At 42.9% G+C, this 25,720-nt stretch overlaps 3 protein-coding genes across 4 annotated transcripts in view; 2 read left to right on the forward strand and 1 right to left on the reverse strand.

The window, feature by feature from the left end:
* LOC143116802 (uncharacterized) overlaps positions 1–2,191 on the forward strand; it is a 12,207-nt gene extending 10,016 nt beyond the window's left edge. The window contains exons 14-19 of the mRNA XM_076278120.1: positions 55–121; positions 504–587; positions 716–732; positions 941–965; positions 1,284–1,388; positions 1,720–2,191. Coding sequence (XP_076134235.1) covers positions 55–121; positions 504–587; positions 716–732; positions 941–965; positions 1,284–1,388; positions 1,720–1,723 — 302 coding nt within the window. The 3' untranslated portion in view covers positions 1,724–2,191. The remainder of the gene's footprint in view (positions 1–54; positions 122–503; positions 588–715; positions 733–940; positions 966–1,283; positions 1,389–1,719) is intronic.
* A 1,285-nt stretch (positions 2,192–3,476) lies between these two features.
* On the reverse strand, positions 3,477–17,283 carry prkaa2 (protein kinase, AMP-activated, alpha 2 catalytic subunit). The gene is made up of 9 exons (XM_076278121.1): positions 17,169–17,283; positions 15,391–15,532; positions 12,674–12,767; positions 11,250–11,394; positions 9,896–9,983; positions 9,178–9,402; positions 7,781–8,282; positions 7,283–7,409; positions 3,477–6,930 (listed from the first exon to the last, which is right to left on the reverse strand). Exons 1-9 carry the CDS (start codon positions 17,260–17,262, stop codon positions 6,689–6,691), a joined length of 1,659 nt encoding a protein of 552 aa, XP_076134236.1. The 5' UTR covers positions 17,263–17,283; the 3' UTR covers positions 3,477–6,688.
* A 1,383-nt stretch (positions 17,284–18,666) lies between these two features.
* plpp3 (phospholipid phosphatase 3) overlaps positions 18,667–25,720 on the forward strand; it is a 41,674-nt gene continuing 34,620 nt past the window's right edge. The window contains exon 1 of one of the 2 annotated variants that reach the window (XM_076278123.1): positions 18,667–19,313. In XM_076278123.1, coding sequence (XP_076134238.1) covers positions 19,175–19,313 — 139 coding nt within the window. In that variant the 5' untranslated portion in view covers positions 18,667–19,174. The remainder of the gene's footprint in view (positions 19,314–25,720) is intronic. The other variant, XM_076278122.1, reaches the window with a different exon arrangement.

Consider the following 25,720-nt stretch of genomic DNA (forward strand, 5'->3'; position numbering starts at 1 on the left):
TAACTTTCAACTATTGACTAGTGTGGTCTTATTATATAATTTGGACTTTTCTAGTGAGCGCAGAGCCAGAGTCTCTAGAACATAACCTAAGTGATGCCAACACCGAGAACCCACAAATGCAGTAAGGCTCTCTCCATCTTTATCCACCTCTCTCTCTCTCCCTTCCTCCCCCTGTCTCTCTCTGTCAATCTGGAAAGACCTGGTCTGCATGTGTGCATAGGACTTGGGTGGCCTTGACATGCTATGAATCTCTCTCTCTCTCTCTCTCTCTCTCTCTCTCTCTCTCCCTTTCTCTCTTTCTCTTTCGATATCCCATTAGACCTCTGTCATAGAGCCCCTCCAGGACTTCCACTTCTTGCCCTATTGTTTGAGCTCTGCTATATCATAGTGTTCACCCTGTAGTTGTTAAATCATCAGATGATATTTCGTCCGTGAAGCTGAGCTGTGCTGATACCTGGCATGCAATGCGTGTTTGGCTTTAACTGAGCTGACTTTTATTGCAGTGCTCGACACGAAGCACTTCAGAAACTGTCTACCTTTTTTAAGCAGCCTGCATCTGATGACACCACGCTTGACAACAACCCAATGTGAGTCTCTTATCTACCATCTCCTTCTGTGCAGACTGTCTTTAATGTCACAATACCACACCCTTGAGTATGTGATTTACTGACCGTCTGCCTTTTTCTTTCCTTGCTTTATCCATCTCCTCCTGAAGAAAGGAGAACAAGCCAAGTAAGTCCATCCCTTGCGAGCAGCTTGTTTATGGTCTGATAGCCTTTTGCTTTACTGTCACAGAAGATATGTGGCTAAAAGCACTGAGGTTGCTTTACACATAGCATTTGGGAATGTATCGGGGACGTGTGTAAAAATAAACATGACATTTTAGCTTGTGTTACACCCTCGCGTTACTTAATGCTTTTTCTTCCTTATTGGCTTACAGGCACTGAAGTCCATTTGACCAGCAGGTAGGTCTTCCACTAAAAATCCCCTACCCACCAACACACACTAACACACACACACACACACACACACACACACACACACACACACACACACACACACACACACACACACACACATAGTCAACAAGAGTCGCACACTCTGGCATTCTGATGTTGTGCAACTGCTCAGCCTTGGACTGCAGTCCCACTGGTTCAGCAACATAGCTGCGTTCTGCAGGGTAAAATGTCCCATTGTTGTTGCTGTAGGTCCAGGTGGCTTTGCTCTTGGCTCCGTGTCGGCTTTGCGTGTCTTTAGCTCTTTGTTGTTCTTTTCTGTTGAAGCTTTACAGAGGAAGTTAACCCCGAAGTCCCTGACATAGAGGTCTTGCCACCGCCAGACCTTTATGCCGACGTCATCACTGAGGAATCTCTATACACGTATAGCAAGTAAGTATGTAGGCCAGACGACTGCGCCCTCTATAAGATTAAAAAAAATCTTATCTTGTCAGAAAAGACAAAACAGTTTATCATAAAACACTCAATGTCATAAATCACTCAATACACAAAACAATCAGGGATAAAAATCTTCCCATAGATTATAGTTGAAACCCTCTTCAAGTGACACTTATATGATGATAGGGGAAAAGATCAGTCAGTGACAACTTAATACTTTGACAGTTACTATACTTCATATAATATATATATTCATTCTATATTTTTCTTTCCATTTGTAATTGAATCTCATTTTAATTGAATGCAATGTTTTACCCCCATCCAGTTAGCATGCTGCAGATGAGCAGCGAAAATAACTCTACTGTGAATCATCAGTCATGTGTCTCTATACCTGCCTGAGCTGGGTAAACATATCAGTCATGGCTGGGATGCCTCGGATGTCATGTGAGCCAAACACTTGCACGCATTATAGACCCACGCTCATGTCCTGGAGGGAGGGAGTGGAGTGGATGGGTTCACTTTCCCCCTGGAGATTATCTGATTAGAGGTTTCCCTGCTATAGTAGCCACTTTTCTTTTACGACATGTGTGGAAAGGCCTTCGGTGATATATGGTGAAGTGAGTTGTCTGGGGACTGGGTCCAGATATAGCTGTCACAAGAAGAACCTGTTCCTCGGAATCCTCTATGCCCGGTGCATAATGGAACTTTTGCAGTGATCTCCCTGGTCTATGTTCTAAAATATGTCATTCTTTATCAAACAAATGTAGAAAAAAAGCAGAGGCGCACTCAAGGGCTTGATTCTAATAAAAATTTGTATTTGAGAGCCGAGGTTTTTTCAACAAGTCTACAGACAAAAAACTGGGACTACTTTGTCTGTAGACTTGTTGAAAAAACCTCGGCTCTCAAATACAAATTTGTATTAGATTCAAGCCCTTGAGTGCGCCTCTGCTTTTTTTCTACTGTACTCAACCTTTGGAGTTCACGCACCAGGCAAAACATCACAAAGTTAAGGCGCAGACGCCGATTCGCCATTGTTTATCAAACAAATGCAAATGTGACTATGTATTGTATGTGCATGCTGGTGTATTATGTACATTTTTATATCGTCATGTCTTCTGTGTGTGAAAGAGAAAGGGACAGAGAATGAGATGGATAAATATGTATTAAGGATCGATGTTATATGTTACATGAGTATCAATAGGATATATGCTACATGAGTATCAATAGGTATTGAGTCATACAACTTCCATGGAATATCTGTCAGGTGTTTCTATATAGATTGGATGAATACTTTTGTATTAAATGTTCTTTTACATATTGTAATAAACATGAATACTGCATTGATTATTCTGCCATTTATTTAAACCATTCTCAGACTCTAATGATCTGTTAACACCTACATCAGATTGTCATTCTGAATTGAGATCTATCTAATTGCACCCTTAGTTAGGCTATAATCAACATAATAAGCAAACCATTTAATTATTCTTATCCCTTTATTATTATAATCATTGAACTTTGTAAACTTTAACTGTAAGTCAGAATTTGCTATGTGTAGATGACAAATGACAGATTTGCCTGAGGGTACTGTATAATATGGGTGTGTTGTGCTAACCCTGCATTTGTTCCAATGTACTTTTGTGTGTACTGTAAGTCCTGAAGCCTCCCCCATAACAAGATAACAACTTAATTTAGGTTATGGAAGGAAACAAAGACCAAACATCTTTAAAAGATGTTTCATGCAGTATTATATTCCCACACAGATAAAATAATCAGATTGACAAGGAAGTATATGTAGGGAGATTTCATCAATTGAACTATTCTCAGTTTAAAGCAACATGATGTAATTCTACCTTAAAACAAGAGCTTCAAACTCAGTGATGCCACATTGACTTCTAATAAGGAAAATGGAGACATCCCTGATCGGCATGTTATACTGTTTTTGTCGGTTTTGGGTACCCCATTAGCGCTAAATGGGTATTTACTCAGCACGTTGAAAAGGGATGGAATGGGGATTTCCTATATTATGTTCCTCAGACTCAAAACAAAGACAGACGTTGAGACCACACCACAAGCCCACAATCTTGATTATAGACGTCTTTATTTTTAATACAATAAATACTTATTAAAGTGCAAATCAGAACAGTAACACCATGCAGTGCATAACACGTGAAATAGAGATCACACACACAAACAAACATACACACACACACACACACAAACACACACAGCAAAGAGACAAGAGAGAACAACCATAGAAAACAACTTTCTCAGAAAACCCACAAAACACAGGGGCACACAAAACAGCAGTTCACTCCACATCAGGAAAGCGTCTCTCTCCTGTCCATGGAGAGAGGGACTGAGACACAGCCAACATGGCTACCAACATAAAAGACACAGCACACTTACTCAAACAGCTGTAGTGAGAGAGAGGGATGCTTTGTGGCATGTTATGCAGGTGTACATACATGTGTAGGCCTACAACTGACATCATTGTTTAACACCTTTGTCCTTTATAGAAGTAATGAAAATATGAACATCCCTCATATCAATCTGATGACATATAAACAAGTTACGAAGGTTGCAATATATTCTATTTTACCTCTCTCACTCTAAAGTAAATAGTTAAGTAAAGTCATTGTGAAGTGTAGTTGCAAATACAGAGCATCAGAGGGCGATGTTTCAATGAAACTTCCTCTGACTATTTGGTATTGTGAGATCACACTTTGAAGTGAATCCATTGCCATGACAACTTCACAACTGACAAGTATGGCTATGGGATTATAGTATTCTCATCTGGCCTTTGGTACAGTGTACCATCTCAGTCCAGAGCACTTATTCAGAAAAGTCAAATCTGCCTCCCAAATTGTACTGTAGTAATGCACAGGCCTACACACACACACACACACACACACACACACACACACACACACACACACACAAACAACAGCGCTTAAGGAAACACATGAAGGCTTCAGCTGAACAAAACGGTCAAATCCCTCTGATATGATAGACACCATTTTGTCCCACTCACTGACTGACTGACTGACTGACTGACTGACTAACTCTTACTGTAAGCTCCAGTGCTTTTAAATAACTTTACATTCAGTTTAAACTGGTATGTTGACAATGAATAATCTCTTTTTGTTACCATACAGTACATTTGAACGTTGCAAACACACAGACAAACAGTACCATTCTCTCAACAAAACCCTTTACCCACTCTATACAGATAAGAAGGGTCCCAGACTATTAGCAATGCCATACACACACTGGCCAGGTGAGGGCGCTATACATCCAACTTACTTACAACTTATTTTGATTCTACACGGATGGAGACTACATAGATTGCAAGTTGCAATATAACATACACATAGTCTACTTTAGAATTGTATGTTTACAACTGGTTTAATTAAATGTACAAATCAAAACCAATCATAAACATACACTTCACACACTGCATAGTTGGCTTGTACGTGCATTCATTTTTACTACTGATACGCCTACTAGAGTTTGACATAAACAGCTAATCCATTTGCAAGGACTAGCCATGTCCTGGGAAACTAGTTTGAAACTGTCTGTTAAAGGCTTCCATTAGCTAAGGCCCCCTTAGCCTGGAAGCACGTTAGTGGCAATCTTTCATCCCCAACATCTTTGCACCCCTTTGCCTGTTTCTGTGGTGACTTAGTCGGCTAAGTTGTTGGCACAGAAAAACAAACTAAAATAAAACCCACCCACCTCTTTAGTCATTTGGATTCACAGTAACAATTCCCATGTGAGGTTAAATAGTGTACATAAATAAACAGCGCTAACAAATAATCTCTACTTCAAGATCACAATGAAACAATGATGTATTCTCAGTCAAACGACAACACACATCGATTTTTTTCCTTTTAAGGCAACTGGAGGAAGGTTACCGAGGCTCTTATTTTTTTTTTGGCCCTTGGCTTGTGTTTCCTTCCAAGGCTTACGAGGAGGCTACACACACACACACACACACACCACCTTTATCCTTCGTTTAAAATGTTGTGAAGGGGTTGTGAATTAATTGCCGCAATTACAGCATAGCACTGTTACATTTCACTCAGGTTGCAAGAAAACCTTGTCAGATCCATTCTAGCATATGGTGCTTTCACATTCTGTATGACTCCATCTATTCTACTGTTGTATAATGTCTACATTGCATTATATAAGATTATGATATATGTTATACTATGACAAACCACAGAGTATCTTCATGTGGTCCTCACTAGCTATATAACCTGTCAATTTCAAACAGTGCTATGCTGACAACAAGAGCATGTACTTTTTTACTTTGTGCACAGACATCTTAGAGTACCTTTGATCTGTGTGTCAGAAGATTGTGTGCCAGTCTAGTGTTCAGAATTTGAGAGAATAATTGAAAAAGTAAACAAAAGAAAGTTTAAAACAAAAATTAAAGAGAGAATCCAAGACTCTCATATATACAGTAACTGAAACATATCAGCATGATAACTCAGGCATAGCCATGTACTGTTCATATGCCAGGGCAAATCTCTGTGCTTTCGCTGTCATTAAAAGGGAAGGGGTGTGTGCCTAATGTAGCCGTCTGTAGCCTGTTTGCATCCGTTTTTTCCACACAATATTGCCTTGTACCTCACTGGCTTTAACCTTGAGGACTACTGCGTCCCTCACACATATTTCAGCTCACTAAAAATATTTAAGGTCGTATAGCCACACCTTCACTAGGTGCTTAAAATAAGGTAACTATATTCTATATTCTAAAAAACATTCCTCGAAAAAATAAATATGAATCTGCATACTAAAACAAAACTATGATCTCTTCCTCATTTGCATGTATAAACTTAATTTTTTTTTTGGTATGCGATTTAAATCAGCCTCTGTGTCTCTATGAAAAGAAATCTAAATCGTAATAGAAATATAGTGTCATCATACATCATGTTGTACATAATCGGAATCTTTTACAAAAGATAAAAGTATATAAAAACCAGAGAGAAAAAAAAGAAGTGAACTCCTGTCGAACCCTTTCTTGTTCAAATCTGAAGGTCCTGCATTGCTACAGTGATGACATGTTCAGCAGCAAAGCATGATTGTGGATGGGGGAGAGAGGGAGGGAGGAAGAGAGAGAGAGGGAGGGAGGAAGAGAGGGGGGGAAGGAGGGATGACAATGACTTGCAGGCTATCTGTGCCCCTGGTAGGGTTGTTGGCAGCCCCGAATGACCTCTGCCCATGAGGCACGCCAGCTACCTGGGCACTGGCCGGTCAGACCGGCTGGCTGACTGGCATCTGGCCTCTCAGCGTGCCAGGGTGGTGATGAGGCTGGCGCACATCTCAAAGAAGTCCATGGTGTGGCTGCCCTGTCGCGGCGCCAGCATCGGCGAACTGCCCGTCAGCGAGCCGGGCAGGGAGCTGCTGAGCTGGGGCATCTCCATGGCGACTGATGCTGAGTCAATACTCAGGCGTTGCCGGTGGAGACCGGCGATGGAGCCAGAACGCTGCGGCGTAGACGAGCCGGACTTCTGCTCAATGATGTCATCTGAAAACAATGAATCGGAGAGAGCAGAATATTGATGCATATGATTTTATGAACATCATTAATTGCTGTCATTAAATAAATCAAATCAATCAATCCATCAAATTTTATTTATATAGCGCCTTTCTGCAAAATTGGAATAAAAGGTGTTGAACAATAAGTGAATACGGCCTATTAAAAAACCTGATACGGCAGAAATAAAGTGACCAGTAAGGAAAAGCAAAGTGATTATCATATACAGTATATATTGCTGTGCTCATGTGACTTAGTTATGTGTCTATATAATCAGCGCTAATGCAGCGCTAATGCTAGCGCTAATGCTTTCAGCAGCCTTAGAGGACTTGGCGTTTATTACCATCGATGCTCTTGAAGTCCAGCAGGTAACTGCGGTTGTCCACTTGATAGAGCTGTAGACTCATCTTCACAAAATTGCCTGTTACTGGGTTCTTCCTTCGGACACGCAGGTGGTACGGGTTCACAACCTACAAAAGATAAAAACATGCCATTTCCAGCAGACAACCAGTGCACTGCATTTCATATTCTGTGATGTGTGATTGACATATACACAGTGTTATTACTTAATATATCCGGTATGCACAATAACAATTTTTGTGTGAATTAAACACAAAAAACATAAACATTTTTCAAACCTCAGCAGTTATTGTTATGGAGTTCCAAATTACTTTAGTTTTTATAAGTTATGATGACCTAAAGGCAATCTGTGCCTTTGGTGGCAAATACAGTATATCACACGGTATATTACAGTATTCATGTGAACTACTTATGAACTATGTTCTATTGTCTATGTGAGGACCTCTTGATGTAAATTGTCCCCCCTAACTCCAGCACTCGCCTTCCAGTCGAACTCTAGCTGCCTCATGGCACGGTACACCTCGGCCATGATGTCATAGGGTTTACTCTGGCTCCGGATGCCCAGGTGCCATTTGGCCTTCTTGACGGCCAGCGGCTTGGGCTTGGTGGTGTTGAGCGCATCGAGTGGGCAGCGCGCTTTGGGGCTGTCAACCAGCAGTGGCGGCATGCGCTCGGGGTGCGGCTTGACCCCCGGCGGCAGCGGCATGCCTTCCTCGATGAAGGAGCCCGTGGGCGGGCTGGAGGCCAGGTAGAACTCGCTGGCCTGGTTCATGATGCGCCGGTTGTCGATGATGAGGTGGTAGGCCACCGCCAGCTGGTCCTGCGGGTCGCCGCTGTACAGGCTGCTCATCACCTCCGACTCGGGGCACTCGAACTTCTCGCACACCTCGCGTACCGCGTCCTCGTCCACCACCGTGGCGTCGTACGACGGGTCCTCAGGGAACAGGTAGCCCGGCAGGTCCTGCTTGAACCACTCGTGCTCTCTGGAAGGACAGTTAGGAGTCTTAGAAAGTGGCCTGGTAGTTCAGTTCACCACTGCAACCACAGACACAATCACAGACAACCACAGACATACCCTTCATTTCCTTTCTATTAACTGAGGTTTATACATTGATTTTGCTAAATGTCCTCAGCTATGAGGTTAATACACAGTGATGGGCTATACATGGGAATGCATGTTTTTTCTTTGTTCTTCTTTCTGACATGCTATATTCATTGAATATATTTGATCATTGTTTCCTCTTTGATGAATTTGTGTTCATTATGTTCATAGGAAAATAAGTGAACGCCCTGTGTACTGAGTGTTATAAATAGCATAGTTCAGTATACCTACTACAAATACATTTAAAATTGCACATTGACTTTAACGCTGGCACAGTTTTAAACTTGTGTAAGGGTGTATTAAATTACAACCACGGGGCGACAGTGGCTCAGGAGCTAGAGGAGTCGTCCAGCAACTGAGAAGGTTGCTAGTTCGAGCCCAACTCCTCCTGACCCTGTCGAAGTGTCCTTGAGCAAGACACTTAACCCCAGTGCTCCCGATGAGCAGGTTGACGCCTTGCATAGCAGCCTCCACCATCGGTGTGTGAGTGTGTGTGTGAATGGGTGAATGTGAGGCATGACAATGTAAAGCGCTTTGGGCGCTCACAGGAGTCGAAAAAAGCCACTAGCCACTATTCACCACTAGCAGGACATCCTAGGCAGGTCCAGTACTGGCACTGTGATATTTATTGTTGCAGTATTTATTGTGACCTAAGGTTTCCTCTGCATTGTAGCTTCCAATGATTTGTGTTTGTTCACTCTGTAAGTCACTTTGGATAAGAGCGTCTGCTAAATGAATAGATGTAGATGTAATGTGATGTGACATGTTCCTCTCACCTGATGTCTTTGATGGTGGCTCTCTTCAGCGGGTCCACCTGCAGCATGAGCATCAGGAGGCTGGCCACCGAGCGGTTGAGGTGCTCGGGGATGTAGAAGACCCCGCCGCGGATCTTCTTGAAGAGAGTGGGCACGTGCTCGTCATCAAAGGGCAGCGTCCCACACAGCAGCGCGTAGAGGATGACGCCGCAGCTCCAGATGTCCACCTCGGGGCCAGCATACAGCCTGGGAGAGATGCAGCAGTCATGAGCACACAGTTGCATGCAGAATATTGCACAAGAAACAGAACAGACCCTCTTGTGATGGTCAGCAATGTGGTCTCAGGTAGCCATTAAGACCCATATATTCATTCTTTTCACATCCTGAAAGTGTATTTGAGTATCTTTTAAAATGCTATCAGGGTATAACAACGTGTCAATAAAGACATTTATTTCTTCTCTTTGTGGTAAAATGTTATTCTTGTGGAGCCATCAGTAGTTAGCAGATGCATGAGTTTATTTAGCCAATAATTAATTCATTGACTGATTTAGGGCCTATGACAACAAGGACAGCTGTTACATGTTACATAAAACAGCTAGCCAGCTAGATAACATTCCGGTCTTCCATTTAAAGATGTTTCCTCGGTGAACACACTTCAAATCAAACAAATGGGCCCCATATGTATCACATATATATTGCAGTAAAATGCTCCTCCTTTGCGGAGGTCATGACCTCTAACCTTCCGGAGATGACCTCTGGGGCAGCGTAATTGGGAGACCCGCAGCTGGTCCTCAGGAACTCCCCGTCTGACATCATGTTGGACAGGCCTGCCAATGAAAATTGAGTCAACCAAACCTAATTAGCGTCAGGGATGTCTATACAGAGCAGGCCAAAGAGCAGTCAATTTGTTTGGTTGCTGCCGTAGCAACTAGAGGTGTGATCTAATGAGTGGCTAGCGAGATTAGCACAGCATAAACTCGACTTGAGTTCCAGTTCAAGCTGGTTATGTGCACAGCGAGGTCAAGCATTTGACTAGACAGGTTGCAATTTGACCGATCCCAAGCCCCGCCCCCTTTTACTATGTCACAATGAGGACTTCGGAGGACCTCGGTCAACCTCGTTCAATTTTAAATTTTCTAGTGTCCATTCTGTATGACAATACGCCGGTTATGCGAATGCTATAATGCTTCTTTTGCGAGTAGCCTAAGTAACTAAATAACTAAAGAGCTCAAAAAGGTTCAAATATATGCCTGGGGTACTTGTAGAAGTGACATCCGATATCCTGACCGTGTGATTGTTTCTAAATGTAAGCTTTCTCTTTTTCTCTCATTTTGATGTTTAGAATGGTCAGATACCAGCAGTTCTCCTTATTCTGGTTTTGCAAAATAATACCAGACATTCGTTCATAACCTTTCCTATTTTATCAATAACACTATATTAATAAGTTCAACTTCTGTTTTTGTCAAATGTCAATGTCAGTGAAATGAAAAGCTCTTTATATATGTTTACCACTCATATAATGTATCTTTATAATGTATCACTCCTAATAATATCTTTATAATGTATCACTCCTAAGTAAAGGAGTCTTTCTCTCCCCACCCTGTTTTTGTTTGTTTTGCTCTCAGTGAGAGCGGCGGGTGTGGAAACACTTCCCCCCATAACGCCCTCACCCTCCGCAGTGTTCCCTGGGACTTCACTGGAGTTTAATGTTGCATGGTCCTCTCCTGAAACCTATCACATAACAGCAGACCCTAAAGGACCCTTTCCAGAGTGGAGAGAAAACACTGACACTATCACTGAACAACTCACCAATTCACATCCCCTCTCCCTCTCATCCTTTTTCCTTTTTTCTCTAGCCCTCTATCTAATTATTGTTGTCTATATATTTTTGTGTTCCTCTCTCTCTCTCTCTCTCTCTCTTTCTCTCTCTCTCTCTCTCTCTCTGTCTCTTCTCCAATTTTTTTTTTATGGTGTATGAGGGGAGCTACAGTTTCAGTTGAGGTGGATGCACTTTTTTGATTGTCGATGGCTTGTGCAATCTTTCCAACTCCCGTTCTTTCTATCCTTCTGCTTCTCCCCCCACTCTTTCTCACCGAAGTCGGCGATCTTGGCATTCATGCTGCCGTCCAGTAGGACGTTCTCAGGTTTCAGGTCCCGGTGAACCACCATGTGTCTGTGGCAGTAATCCACCCCGGAGATAATCTGCTGGAAGAGCCGCCGTGCCTCACTATCCTCCACCTGCTCCAAGGGAGAGCCGCCGTTAATACTCACAGACACACACACACACACACACACACACACACACACACACACACACACACACACGGGCATACAAAGGCTCACCTACTATGACATAAGAAGGGCTAATTAAAGCACACAAACACACACACACACACACACACACACACATGCTCTCGTACATGAATACAAAAACATAGCAAACATAACAAAACCTTCAAGTGTCAAGCATTTATTATGAATTCCTGGGTTTGGGAAATTACACTAATTTAACTGAATAATTTCTGTTTAGTGCTTCAGAATTACATAATAATAATTATAGTATTAACATACTAAATACCATAAACATACTTAGTAATACAATGATGACATACAATAACATCACTGTTTCTCTCATCAGAAAACTGCACCCAGGAGGAGCAGACAAGTGGAGTTGACGGCTATGTTTAAAACTCGAAGCTGGCGTTTTAGCTATTTTCCATGGACTTTTAAGAAGCTTGCTACGTATTGTCTATTATTGGATAAGAGGAGGCCTTGTTAAAAGGTGTATGGAGTAGGAGGCTGAAGGAGGGCAAAGGCTAATCCTCGGGATACTCAGATCCTCAGTCTTTCACTCTGTCTTCATGCTATATAGTAGCCATACTGTACTGCAGTAGCCTGAAAAGTTGTGGGTTCAATTCCTGGCTTCCACCGTTGCGAGCAAGGCACTTAGCCCTGAGTTGCTCTGGGGGCATATGTAAGTCGCTTTGGATAAAAGCATCTGCTAAATTAATAAATGTACCGGTACATGTAAAATGTCTACAGTCACAACAGTCATCTGGAACTGTCACCATGTCAGAACTAAACACGGTGAAGCAGCTTTTAGCTGCTATGCGTTAAAGCTCTGGAACACACTTTCGGAAGACATCAAAATGGCCCCAACTGTAGCCAGTTTTAAATCTACACTTCAGACCAAACTGTTCTCAGATGCCTTCTGCTTACTGCACTAAGTTCTGTACCTGTCTGTTAATTATTCCACCTTGTGTTCTTTATGTTTTCATGTTAATTATTCTTTATTTTTAAGTGATTTTACCTTGTGTGTTTTATGTTTTCTTTTTATGTTTTATTATGATTATTATTGAAATGAACAATAATATAGGGAATAAGGTATTCATGCATCATCCAATGCAGTAAAAAAAATATTGTGCTATCACACTGTATTGTATTTTCCTACAACAGACATCACATTAATACAGAAAGACCCATGGTTAATGTAAGTTCTCTGAATTGAGTGGCTTACCCTTCCGTGCTTACAGATATAGTCAAACAACTCCCCACCAGATACATACTCCATCACCATGAAGAAATCTGTGGGGGTGCTGATCACCTGATACCTGAAACACAGGTACAATACATTGATTAGACTAATGCCAGTGCCGAGCCATAACAATTCAAAATGAAAAGCTCAAATTGAAAATATATCATAGATTTTAAAACCATAGATTTAACAATTCATCATCCACCATCATAATGTGAATCATGACATGTTTCATAATAATGTAATGAATGTATTATATATTTTCCTATCAATAAAATGACGATGAAGAGCTATGAATTCCTTTGGAGTGCTTATTCAATTTTTAAGATTAGAAAACGTTTAGATGCCAACTGCCTTTCAAAGGATGCATCTCATTATTAACTCAATATGTCATTTTAACTGGCTCCCTGACAAAAGTTCATTCTCATTAAGGTGCTGTTGCTCTGAGCTGGAAAAAAACCAGCCGCCCTGTTTGACAAGCCGAGAATCTGAGTGGTTAGTGATGCTCCTGACACATGGATGTATGATTTCGGAGCAAAAGGTTAGGCGTGTCAAGCGGAGCGCGCTCATCCCCACTGAGGGTTCCTTTCTCTATCTGTCTACCTAGTGCTACTCTGTCATGGGAAGGCTACTGATTAGAGGAGACAGACATTCACAACACTTCAGAGATATACAGTGAGACCCTATTCAGACAGGCTCTAACACACACACACTCACAGACACACACACAGACACACACACACACACACACACACACACACTCACAGACACACACACACACACACAGACACACACACACACACACGCACACACATACACACACACACACACACACACACAGACTCAAGATATGTACTCACATACAGCGACTCAAGACACACACACACAGACACACAGACATACACACACACACACACACACAGTCCAGTGCTGAGACATCATTGTGTGTCTGAGAGCCTGCTGTGGCGAATGCAAAAGAAAATGTTGAGGCTGTCGGGGAGAGAGTGCAGATAAAGGCCTTATTATAGCTGACTTCCCCACGCCGCTGCTGAAGCTGCAGAACACTGACAGCACCGAGGTGCCTACCACACACACACACACACACACACACACACACACACACACACACACACACACACACATTTTATTTGGATCCAAAAGACAAGCAAGGAAAACAAGATCCAAATACTTTAAAAAGAATCGCTGACAAGATAAAAGGTCTATATAGCTCACATACTTTTACAGGTCTTTCTATTTATAATTTTCAACACTTTCAACACACACCATTTCCATACTAGCATGCTCCCTGTGATGGGTGAGACTAGCAAAATTGTGTGCGTCACACACAAACACACAAGTGCACACTAATAGGCTATACACACACATATTCCACAGATACACACATGCACATATACATATACTACCGCATGCAAATCACTTACAAACACATAAACACACATATTATTGCCCAGTCAAATATACACACACTGTATACATGTGCCACATATAACATACACACTCGAAGATACACACATACAGACTCACATACACATACAATACATACAGTATACATGCACCACACACACACACACGCATACACACACACATACTCGTAAAGAAGCAGCCATAGCTAAGTCTGGTCAGTGTCTTCAATGGGCCTAAAAATAACATTGACAGGTCATTGCCATCAGACAGAGGAGAATAGGAATGTTTGTGCAATGAGGTAAAGAACAGAATGAATTGGAACATGTTAATAGAATGGAGAAGAGAGGGAAAAGATTGATAAAAGACAGTACAGGTTCAACTGTGCCTGTATATGTATTTGTGTTTGATTCGGGGAGGGGGGCAGAGAGAAGAGAGAGAAAGAGGGAGCAAAAATAGAGACAGTGTGTGTGAGAGAGGAAAAAATACAACACACACGCAAAACATCGGAAATCTCAGAGGGATTAGGTTCCTCTCCTGAGCTGATTTTGCTGAACATCCTCGCTGGGAGCCAGTCAGTTTCCTGTGGGTGTGTGTGTGTGTCAATAAAATGACAATGTGTGTGTGAAAGAGCTATATGAAAACTGACTTCAAAAAACCCTGTACGCTAACACCGCTGTGAGCTCTCAGAGCACACAGCAGTTCCCAAGGCAACACATCAGTGCACTAATAGTAACATATAGAGTTCAAAGCATGCACCTAACCACTGATAACAGCTGTATGTCAAAACACATTGCTCTTTTCAATCAAGGAATAACACTCCTAAAGTACTATGTAATATGTTGCGTAGCTTGAATAAATATCAAACCTTCAAAACATAAATAAACAGCAAGCAGGGCTAAAGACCTTTTGTAAACAATTTCAAAGAACCTTTTATGATAAGGGAAATCCATAAGTTGGAGCTGAAAATATCCTAGAGTCATGCAAACAGTAGGCCTAAACCCACTAAGACAAGAAAATGTGAGATAGCAGATCCGTTAACTAGTACTAGATATCATAGAAGTATAGTAGATAGTAAATATTATCTATCCCATGTCAGGTTGGACAGGGGCATACATGGGATTTATGTGTGTAAGGACTGAGAATGGTGTTTGGGTGAGCCCTGTGGTATACATGTCTTCCGGGATATGCCTGATTAGAGTAATAAACGAACTTGATTACTTTTCCCACACACTTTGACAGAATTTTCTAGCATTATGTCAAGTCATTCCACTTACAGTTTGATGATGTGGGGATGCCGAAAGAGCTTGAGATTCTGGATCTCACGTTTGATTTTGCCGACCACATCGAGACTGCGGATCTTCTGTCGATTAAGGATCTTCACTGCAACTTTGTGTCCAGTTAGTTGGTGCTCTCCAACTACACACACACACACACACGCATGCACGCACACAAACACACACACACATACATTGAGGCCACACATTTACAGCCCTCCCTTTGTGCCATACTAAAACAAACATGCTCACTTTCATTATTTTGGAGGACTCTAAACGACTAACTTTGTAAGTAGGCTGCAATCACATAAAGTAGCTGAAAGCACGAATTGGGCTTAGGTTGTTATGTAAGCATGTTTAGAAATCAGTCATGTAGAGAAAGAAAGAAACTCCCACAATCCCTTCAAACACGCACAGGCGTTGTTACAGGATTATGTCCGTGTGGCTGTATTTAATTACGTTTTAATCATGACGCATATTTAATATGTTAATAATGACACCTTTGCCATGCAAAAGGTCTATTCGGTATAAAGATTATACATTTTCATACAAAGTAGCCTATCTTAATCAAAAGTAGCTTATTGTAACAAGTCTGAGAGGAGTAGGCCTAGTCAATATACAGTACTTTCCTACGTTTGGATGGTAAAGACCTCAGGGAAGAATAGACTAGGCGTGACGGTAGCAGTGTCCTTCACTGTAGACGTGACATTGTGATTTCAAGGTTAGTTTGTGTTGGCTATGTCACAGTGATGAACTCTTCATTGGACGTGGTTCGGTGTGAAACTGTCACCAATGGCAAAATCAAGCAATTTCAGCTATCCGTGGTTGAACAGCAACATAGTAGCCTATCATAGTTACACCTGCCCAAACCTGCGCGCTCACGTAGCTGACGTACACAGGCCTTCTGCTCTTGATGAAAACATCAATCGACGTCAACAGGCTAGACTACTTTAATTTATTTAAAAAAACAGAGCAGCATTCACATCAGCTTCGCCACAAGGACTCCCATTCATGTTGAAGAAAACTGATTTGCTATGAATAGCTTAACTACGCAGGCTAGTTCTATTTTGAAAAGTTACCACGAAGCCATGTTTACTCTGCTAATAAGGACGAATGCAGTGCGTCCCTAGGCTATACCGTGCAAATTAGTGACATTTAGCCTATAATTTTTTCGACCTACAAGTCGTGTTTTCACGGGTATTTCGAATAGGCAAGGTCATAGCTTGTCAGTGAGGAAAATTAGTCCATCTAGGCATAGTCGATAGCAGTTACCAATGATAGAGCTGCAAGTGTGTAGCCTACATCAGAGGGCATACACACTTGGTTACATTAATCATAACCTGCTTATCTACCGACGCTGTACGTAAACATTTATGGCTTGGTAAAAGCCGTCGTTGAATCTACCAACACTAATAAAGTATTGGTTACTAGATCACACGACCTAGTGCTTTCCAGCAGACAGGTAACGAATTAAAGACATGAGTATCTTGCAATCAATTATATACATCTCATTAACGCGCTATAGTATGATGAGAAAACAGGCTATCGCGCTCTGGTGCTGAATTGTTTCGTACAATTTACTGATATTCTTAGTATGCATTTACGTAGTTTACTGGTTGCATAGATTGCGTGCTTGAGTGTTTCTACGTTAGCCAGCCTAGGTATACTGCGTACACGAGCCACCGGCAAGTTCAACACTGTAATAGGGACAAAACATACTATTTGTCATGATCTAATGACAGCTGAGCATGGAACAAAGAAAAAGGAAGTCACTTAACTCTTCACTTTCCCAAAGGTCCCAACTCCGAGTGTGTCCCCGAGGATATAGTGTCCTATCTTAACCCTGCCTTCGTGTTTCTGCTTCTCAGCCATTTTACCATTTGGGATCCTTCGTTTGCAGTCGCTTGTGTGCAGAGGGAGGCGGGGTCCAACTGGAGTAGAGACACTGCATGACAGCAGAAGATCACGCACAGCTCATTATCAAGGCTACATTTTCACTATTTATTTGAGCAACTTTTTAATGATGATGATGACGATGATAATAATTTTAGGCTAATAATTATAATGATAATGATAATAATAAAATAATAATAATAATTGGTATTGGAAGATTAGTATGTATCATTATTATTATTATTATTATTATTATTATTATTATTATTATTATTATTATAATTAGGCTATTACAATCGTTACTACAGGTGTTGTTGTTCTTCTTGTTAGGCCCTAAGTTGTAGGCTATGTAAACATAAAGTGCAAACCTATTTGCAGCATAGGCTAATTACCTACCACAGATTGTATTAGTAGCCAGCTACTACTTTCACCAGCACACTCTTAGGCCCTCTCTGTTGCATTCCTCAGATCTATAGGCGTAGCCTATAATCTGCCTTTAATACCTGTGTTGGTCTTTTGTTTATTTGCTGTAACATCACATGTTTTGGCTGGATGTGGCATAGCCAAGGTGTAGGAATGCATAACCTTGGGTAAAACAAAACTAATTAATTAGCCTACTAGTAATGAAATAGGCTCCAGTTCTCTATCGAGCACGTGGTCATCAACACAATCATTACAAAGATGACGGATGCTGTAGCCTGCTTGTTTGCTGTTAGAGGATTTTGGTGCTATATATTGTTATGTCACTAGGTGGCAGGGTAGACTAAGTTTTTTGCGCACTGAAAACTGCCTTACAGGCTCTGGTTAACAAAAAAGGAAACGGGTCCTGGCTCAGTAGAGCTGTGAGAATTCTCGGTAGGCCTACCATAACACCTTTTGAAAGCTACACTCGCCGAACTAATGGGTTTATATATTTCATTGGAGTAGAACACAATTGACTCACCCTGACGCTGCTATTTGAGGTAGAATGTGGCTTAACGAGGAATAATTATATCAAGAAATTTAGTGTCACTATTTCAACAAGCCAACAATCCAATGATAATAATAGCCATTTAAATGAAGAAATGAATCTATTATTAATATTATTATTATTATTATTATTATTATTATTATTAGTAGTAGTAGTAGTATTTGTCTATAAGAAATTATATCATCACATCTTTAACTGGTAATGTATTCTTTATTCTTTCACTTAATGCTACAAATTGTCTATTCAACTGGTTCACCAAACACTGGTTCATCAGTGCCGCTCCATGCATCCATTTTTTTACGCTCAGCGCACATTCTGCCAAATACCCAAAGGCCACCGCTTGGAGCAGTGTGTAGACCCGCGCCAGTTTCAGCCAAAGTTTGGATCGAAGCATGGAGGCAAACACCCTCAGCGCAGACCTCGAGGAAGGGGGCTGAGCCTTGCAGATTGCTACGAGAAGCTGGAGTGCGAAGGGGGAGGAGAAGAACAGGGACTCATAACACAGGGGTTGAGCTTCCACGACTCAGAACATTACTCTCAATTCAAGTCTCCATCTGGGAAACGAGCGAGAGAACGAACTTTCATTCAGACTCAATTAAACAAAACAAGGCTGTTGGTAAACTCTGAAAGCTACGGTCTCGCGTTGATTTTTCTCCTACAACTTCTGGAGGCTCAGTGGTTTAGAGATTATCTACCTTTTTCTATCAACATTGATGACTTCTTCAGACATCGCTTCGCTGCTCTGTTGATTCCAACTCTCTAATACGTTCTCTTTCGGATAGTTGGGAATTTGTTCACCCAACTTAATGACACTACTCTGTTAACAAGAGTATTTAGGACAAATAACTGACTGATCATCCATCCTTTTGCCGCGTTTTGTGTGGACTGGGATTTAAACGCAAGAAGAGGACGGGTTCTCCAATGCAAAATTACATGTATGAGAAGGCAATGGCACAAGAGACAAGAAACGGCGGCACATCCACATTAAATAACAACAACGGCGTCGACAACAGCAAGAGGAAACTTTTAATAGTGTTAGATATAATCTGCCTTCTGTTAGGTAAGTTTTTGTTTGTTTGCATTTGTTTTTGCACTTTCTGTCCAAACATGACAGTAGCATATTTCCAGCATAGCATTCATTAATTGCACTTCACATATATTACATGTAGGGTATACTTTTCAATCATCCCTTGAGCGTTAAATTGAACAGCGTTTAAATTGTTGTCAGGAAATGTAAACAAAGCAAACCACACAATCAGCCCATCGCTGTCATTTAACTGTCGGTTAAGTCGAGCCTTATGAGAAGGTTTGTGCTGAATTAATGTGTCCATGCATGTTTTTAGACTGTTATCACCAGCACCCAGTTTTATGCCGTTATACAGTCTTATCTCGGCGTCAGAACATCACCACAACAGTGACAACGCCACCCTTTCTGTCCGGAAAACTTTGTAACACGCCAAGAGAAAGGCGCGTCCATAAATACGCATGTTTTTTTTTTTTTTTTAAACACTAAGCTACAGATAAAAGTGGTCGATCTTGCATCGGTATTGTTTGTGAAATCAACCAGGACGCCAGCTTACCGAGGCGATGAGTGCAAATGCTATTGACAGACTTTGAAGTGGTTCCAGTGCATGCCTATTATGGTTTCCCCGTCATTTATATTTTGAAGGAACAAGGCACTGACAGAACATGGTCAGAGACTGCTCGCCTTAAGCTCTGTGGCAAGTGTTGCAGTCAATTATATGAATGTCCATACAAAAGTCTCTGATTTTGGTTTGTTTAATTAATAAATCATGCCTAGTTACAAGTCTGTAATAACAGATTTCCAGCTTTTCCTCTGATGATTGTGAATTTGGATTTGAATCTTGCAAAATCTTGCAGAATTCCCAAACAAGTTTTTGTCTGTGCTGTACCAATGACGGCAAATTCTGGGCAGCCTGTTTCGATGAACTTTAAGGCAGACTTTATTTGCCAAGTATTGTTCTTGTGCCTGGAAACCATCACCAAGCAGGGTCATCAGTGTCCCATCCCCTCAAAGCATCAGGGCTTGCTCCCAGAAAGCAAAGGATCAGGCGACATGAGCCCAACATTACACACATTCTTTTAGGAGACCTTCCACCAAATCCCCCCTGGAAAGCCAGCTGGCCAATTCTCGTTCACTGTTTGCCACAGCATTGTATCAACTTTCTCCAGCGGCGCTCTCTCTCTCTATATCTCTCTCTCTCTCTCTCTCTCTCTCTCTCTCTCTCTCTCTCTCTCTCTCTGTTTTTCTCTGTCCCCGGTGAATGTGTGGAGTAATGGTTCAGACATGTGGTTTTAAACAGCCGTGCAGCAGTGCTTTCAAAGCCAGAGGACTTGCATGCACGTGAGTGTTGTGGGGCCTGTGAGTCACCAAGAACAGCACCCATAGTCTTCCAGAGACTATAACGTTAGAGAGAGAGAGAGCTAGCACTGCGCAACAACAGACAAACCTCGTAAAAACAGACATCACAGATCCTAGCTCTACATCTTTAATGAAAAAAGACCATTGCAAACACAAATTTTATTGCACGTTTATATTGGCTGTAAATAAAAAGGCAATAAAGAGAGAGATGTATCCTCCTCCATGCACAAAACTGTTGACAGACGCAAAACAACTGCATTAAATCCTTATGGAGTGAATTTCCTGTGGAAAAAACCCAGCTTCCTACACTGTTGAGAAGAGAGAGAGAAATTAGGCTGGCGTTGATGGGGTGCATCATAAGGGGAGCGCAAACAAACATGGTCTTTGTGATGCAAAAGTCTGAGTGGCTGGCCCGCTTTTTTGTGGTGGAGGGGATTGTGAAAGAGAAAAGGGGGACTCTTTAGGCAAAAAAGGAGGGGGTGAAAAAAGGGGGAGGGGGTGAGGTTGGGGACAACTTGAAGAATGTATGACAGTGAAAGGGCTTTGTTCTGGCTTATGCTATCCTAAATTGCCCCTCTAGTCTGGTGCTGGGGTTCCATCTGCTTCTCTGCCCTCTCCCTCTCGATCTGTGTGTGTGTGTGTGTGTGTGTTTCTGTTTTTTTGTTTGTTTGTTTCTTAGTGCATCTAAGGGGGGCTTTGATTCCATCTCTCACTTCAGTCTTCCCCCGACAGTTCGCATTAATCAAAGAACCACACCTGCATTTTGTTTTTCTTCAAAATGAGATCCCACAAAGATGAGAACTCCAAATTGTCTCAGTGCTTTAGACTTAGTTCTTTAGTGCTGCAAATGTCTGCTACCAGTAATCTACGGCAGATCACATCCCAGCTCTCTGAGACTTGTTAAGACTGTCGGGAGCCAGAGGAGTAATGCATGCAGAGGAACGGACCAACAGCAGGCAAGTAAGCAGCAGACCATAGAGTGCTCACTGTCCCTCACACTCTCTCCAGCTCTGTTCCTCCGGCCCGCCCAGACAAGAGGGGAAAGTAGATCTCTCTCCCCTGTGCATTAGCATACAGTACAGGGAGGCCGGAGAGAATTGCAGGCAGCGGTCCATCTCCGCAGGTTGTCGTCCTAGGAGAGAGGAGATGAGGACTGGCACGGGGGGGGGGGCACATTCTTTCTATTTAAACACACACACAAATAGAAACATAAAGTATACACACACACACACACACACAAAATCCCACTCGCACATATACACACACACACACATACATTTTTACACAGACACACAAAGGCACTCATTTACATGATACATTCCTCCCTCTCAGACGGCTGATCATATCCCACTGAGGAAGAGTGGATAAATTTGATACTAGCATACTATTTGGAGTGGATGTGGTTTTGAGGTTAGTTTGAGTCTTTTTCTCTCTGTCTCTCTTTGTTGCTTTTATTTTGAAATGTCGTCAAACACTTGGAAGTGAATTCGCCATGTAATGGGTACAATTGTGTCCCAGTCTTCACCCCATCATTTTCACCGCTAGACAGTTGTTCTGGCGGTGCACTCGGTGGTCCGGTGACGCCAGGATTTTCAGGAAACGGCGCTTCTAAAAGCGGCCCTCACCTCGCCAGCTTTGTGTCGGGGGTGTCCTTTCCATAGACAGACAATGGAGTCAGGGATCTATTCAAGGCTTTGGTGCAGAGCTCCACTCTCTCTGCATCTGAACACTCCTGGCCCCCTTCAACACCTCCAGCTTTCTAAACAGCCCCCCCCCTCCCCTTTCCCCTCACCACCCCCATCTGACTTTTAATCCAGTTGGCAGTTAAGGAGTGGAAAGGAAATGGCTCCTTTTTTTGTAAAAAAAGAAGAAAATCTGCATGTAGCAGCCTTCCTGGATTGGCCGCTGTAGATCCGCAGTGGAGTAGAGAGCAAGGCTTTATCAGATTTTTTGATCAGGGTTACAGCTGTCTTCTGGGGGCACAATGCAAATCAACATCTTGAACTGAATCCAACTTTTTTGTGTCCCCCTTACCCACTGAATTGGGTGAATGTTTTTCCTTTTTTTTCTCTTTTATTTTGGGCCTTTTTTGCTTCTTTAAATGATCTAGCCCCTCTTGGCAGGGCATACCAGGTAGGGGCGTATAGTGTTCTGTGGGACCCCTGGGAAACCCTCACATGTCGGGTGGATTGCATTAACCTCTGCCTCTCCTGCCGCTCCACTCTATAAATATTTTCCAGAATTGCTCAAATTCTTCATTTGAAAGCAGCACTGCCGGCCCTCTTGAAGTGACATCTGGTATAATTTTCAGATGGTGTGTTTGAGTATGTGTGTGTGTGTGTGTGTGTGTGTGTGTGTGTAGACTCAGGAAAGGGTGGGAATTAGGAAAGGTAGCCTTTCTCCCTCTCCTCTCTCTTACTCTCTCTCTCTCTTCACTCACTCAATCCTTTCTCCTTTTCTTGTGTTCAGTTAGGTGTGGCCAGCTGTGTGGTGAAACGCAATCCTACTCCCTTTTTTCTGCTTCCAGTCCATTTCCATAGGCCTCAGCCTCCCCTTTGCCCCCTCTTTCACAATTAAGGAGAGTAATTGCTGGGGGGGGGGGGGGTTGTCTTGGGAAAGCCGCTGCATACTTTCCACAAAGGAATCCTCTGGGGCCGCCATTGAGCCCAAATGAGGTGCGGCCGGCGGCCGGTCGCTTGGTAGGTCCCACCAACTCCGCTTCGTCAGTGCCAGTGCATTCTGGGCCGGAATTCCCCTTCCTTTGTAGTTTTGCTGTCTGCCAGTCAGCGCAGTAGAGCCCAGGTCCGTTCCTCCTTCTTCTCCAGGCGCCTGGGCCGGTGGGTGGGTAATTGGAACCTGGGTGGCTGGCCGGCGGCGTTCGGACTTCAAACGAGCGATCAGCCTGATTGTTGTGTTCACTTTCCAACTAGACCAAATACAAGCAGCTGATTACGGGCCATAAAGCAGCCAAAGCGCGTCATAAGGGAGCTCTCATTTTGCTGAAAACGGGGGGTGTTTACTGAGGGTGTGTGTGTGTTTGGAGGACACTGATTTGAGGTAAGAAATCTGAGGTTTTTATGTCTCCTGGTAGCTCCCATCCACATGTGTAAACAGTGACACTGGATAAAGGCCTCCAGTTGCTGCTCATGTGAATCATCAAGCACTTAAAAGTTCCCTACTTTAATCTACTGAATCATTCAGACTCCTTAGATGACATTGGCCATATGATAACATTAAGACATACTGTCTGTGCTTGTGTCATGCCTTAAATGTCATTACATATGCAGATGCCTGAAATGGCATAAAGGATGCATCGAGGAACACCTTGAAGTCCTTTCAGAGGTCCTCCTTTTGTCATGTAGATGCTCAGCAGCAGGCCTGAAGGCTTACTTAAGAGCAGCAGAGTGATAAACTCCTCCCAGATGCTCTGTTTAATGCCCTGATAACAAGCTTCAGTAGCATTGTGCCCATAGCAGCAGCAGCGTGGGCCTTTAAAAATGCCGGGCTGGTTTCTGAGGGTGCTCACTATATGACTAAATTACATGCCCCCTGGATTTACGAGGCAGAGCGACCAGCTCCAGGTTGCAATTAGCCCGGCTTTTTACAGCCCTCTGCTTAGGGCTGGGTGTCCGGCGGCGGACAGTGGGGTAAGACTGTTTGGTTTTGTGTGTGTGTGTGTGTTTGTGTGAATGGGATCAACCAGATATCTCCTCCCCAGGACACCCTGGGGTGTATGTATGAGTGTGTGTGTGTGTGTGTGTGTGTTATGGGGAGGGAGGGTTGTTGATATGATCTGCCCCTGCAGTGGTCAGAAGGGCCTTGTTGTTGATAGCATACTGCCCACCTTTGTTTAGGTTCAATCAGAGGAGGACCCAACCTTGTATTTACTGTATGCCTGGGAGACAGTGTGATTAGACACATTTTTCTCTCCCTCCCACTGCATTCTGTCTCTCTGTAAACATACACACACAAACACACACACACACACACACACACACACACACACACACACAGGTGTGAGGCCTCAGTAAAAAAAAGCAAAAGTCATAAATTGTTTCAGTCTCATTAGGACCCTGCTTTTTTCCTGTCATCAGAGGGTGGATGTCTGTTGTCAGTGACATTTATCTGTTTGCACTGGGCTAAATTGGAGAGGGACTGACTGTCTTCCAATGTGCTTATTGCATCCTATAAAGCATTGTTTCTGTGAATTACTCAATACATGAGTGTGAGGTAAAAAAAAAAGTGGAAGAGAGAGTGACTGTGTGTGTGTGTGTGTGTGTGTGTGTGTGTGTGTGTGCCTGCATGAAATGCCAGTGTGGGATGTTATACTGAGTGGAGAGGGAGGGTCCAAACTGTAGTTCAACAGGCCTGACCTTACTTCACCATAGCTGAGAACAATCTTCCCCAGTCCACGGAGTTTGATTGTAATTCCTGGGTGTTTTTAGGAATGTGATCTCTGTGTGTGTTTGTGTGTGTGTGTGTGTGTGTGTGCATATGGAATGCAATGTGCTGGAATCCTGTGTGGGTATCTGTTAAACAAACCTCATCCGCGACCTGTGGGCTGAGGTCAGGCTCCACTGCTGTATCCTCCAGAAAATACAACCTCTCTTTCTCAATATGTAGCTCCATCTGCCTCTCGTTCTCACTCTTCCTCCCTCCCTCTCCTCCCTCTTTCTCCTTTCACTCTCTCTTCACCTCTCTCTCTCATCTCTCGCTCTCTTTCTCTCTCTCTCTCTGTATTGTCTTTCTCCTTCACTCCCTCTGCATCTCATAACTATCTCTCACCCCACACACTATCTCACTAACCTCCCTCTCCCTCTCCCTCTCTCTCCCTCTCTCTCTCTCTCCTTCTGGGGGTCAGAGGGATTATCTAGAGGTGACTCTGCATTCCATGGGGAGGGCGCCACAAGCCTCTCCGCGCCCATGGGGAGTGTTTCGGGGGTCAGGAGGCGTTGACCCCCAGAAGCCGAGCTACCTGTGGCTGCTGCTACTGGCCTCGTCCTCTGGCCTCTGGGCCGCTCCGAGTCACCTCCGCTTAGTTCCGTCCCAACGCTTCCACCCCTGTGGCCATCTCTGAAATATGA

This window comes from Alosa pseudoharengus, unplaced genomic scaffold (genome assembly GCF_046254945.1).
Source record: "Alosa pseudoharengus isolate Yale_2024_CS ecotype anadromous, Long Island Sound unplaced genomic scaffold, YU_APseudo_1.1 YU_APseudo_1.1_scf_11, whole genome shotgun sequence".
NCBI lineage: Eukaryota > Metazoa > Chordata > Actinopteri > Clupeiformes > Clupeidae > Alosa > Alosa pseudoharengus.

Coding starts and splice junctions, on each gene's coding strand:
- prkaa2 (XM_076278121.1), bottom strand. CDS start 17,262: ATGGCTGAGAAGCAGAAACACGAAGGCAGGGTTAAGATAGGACACTAT. Junction 9,403..9,895: donor CCAGAGGTCATCTCCGGAAG/GTTAGAGGTCAT, acceptor CATCTCTCCCAG/GCTGTATGCTGGCCCCGAGG. Junction 7,410..7,780: donor AGCTAGAGTTCGACTGGAAG/GCGAGTGCTGGA, acceptor TATCTTTTGTAG/GTTGTGAACCCGTACCACCT.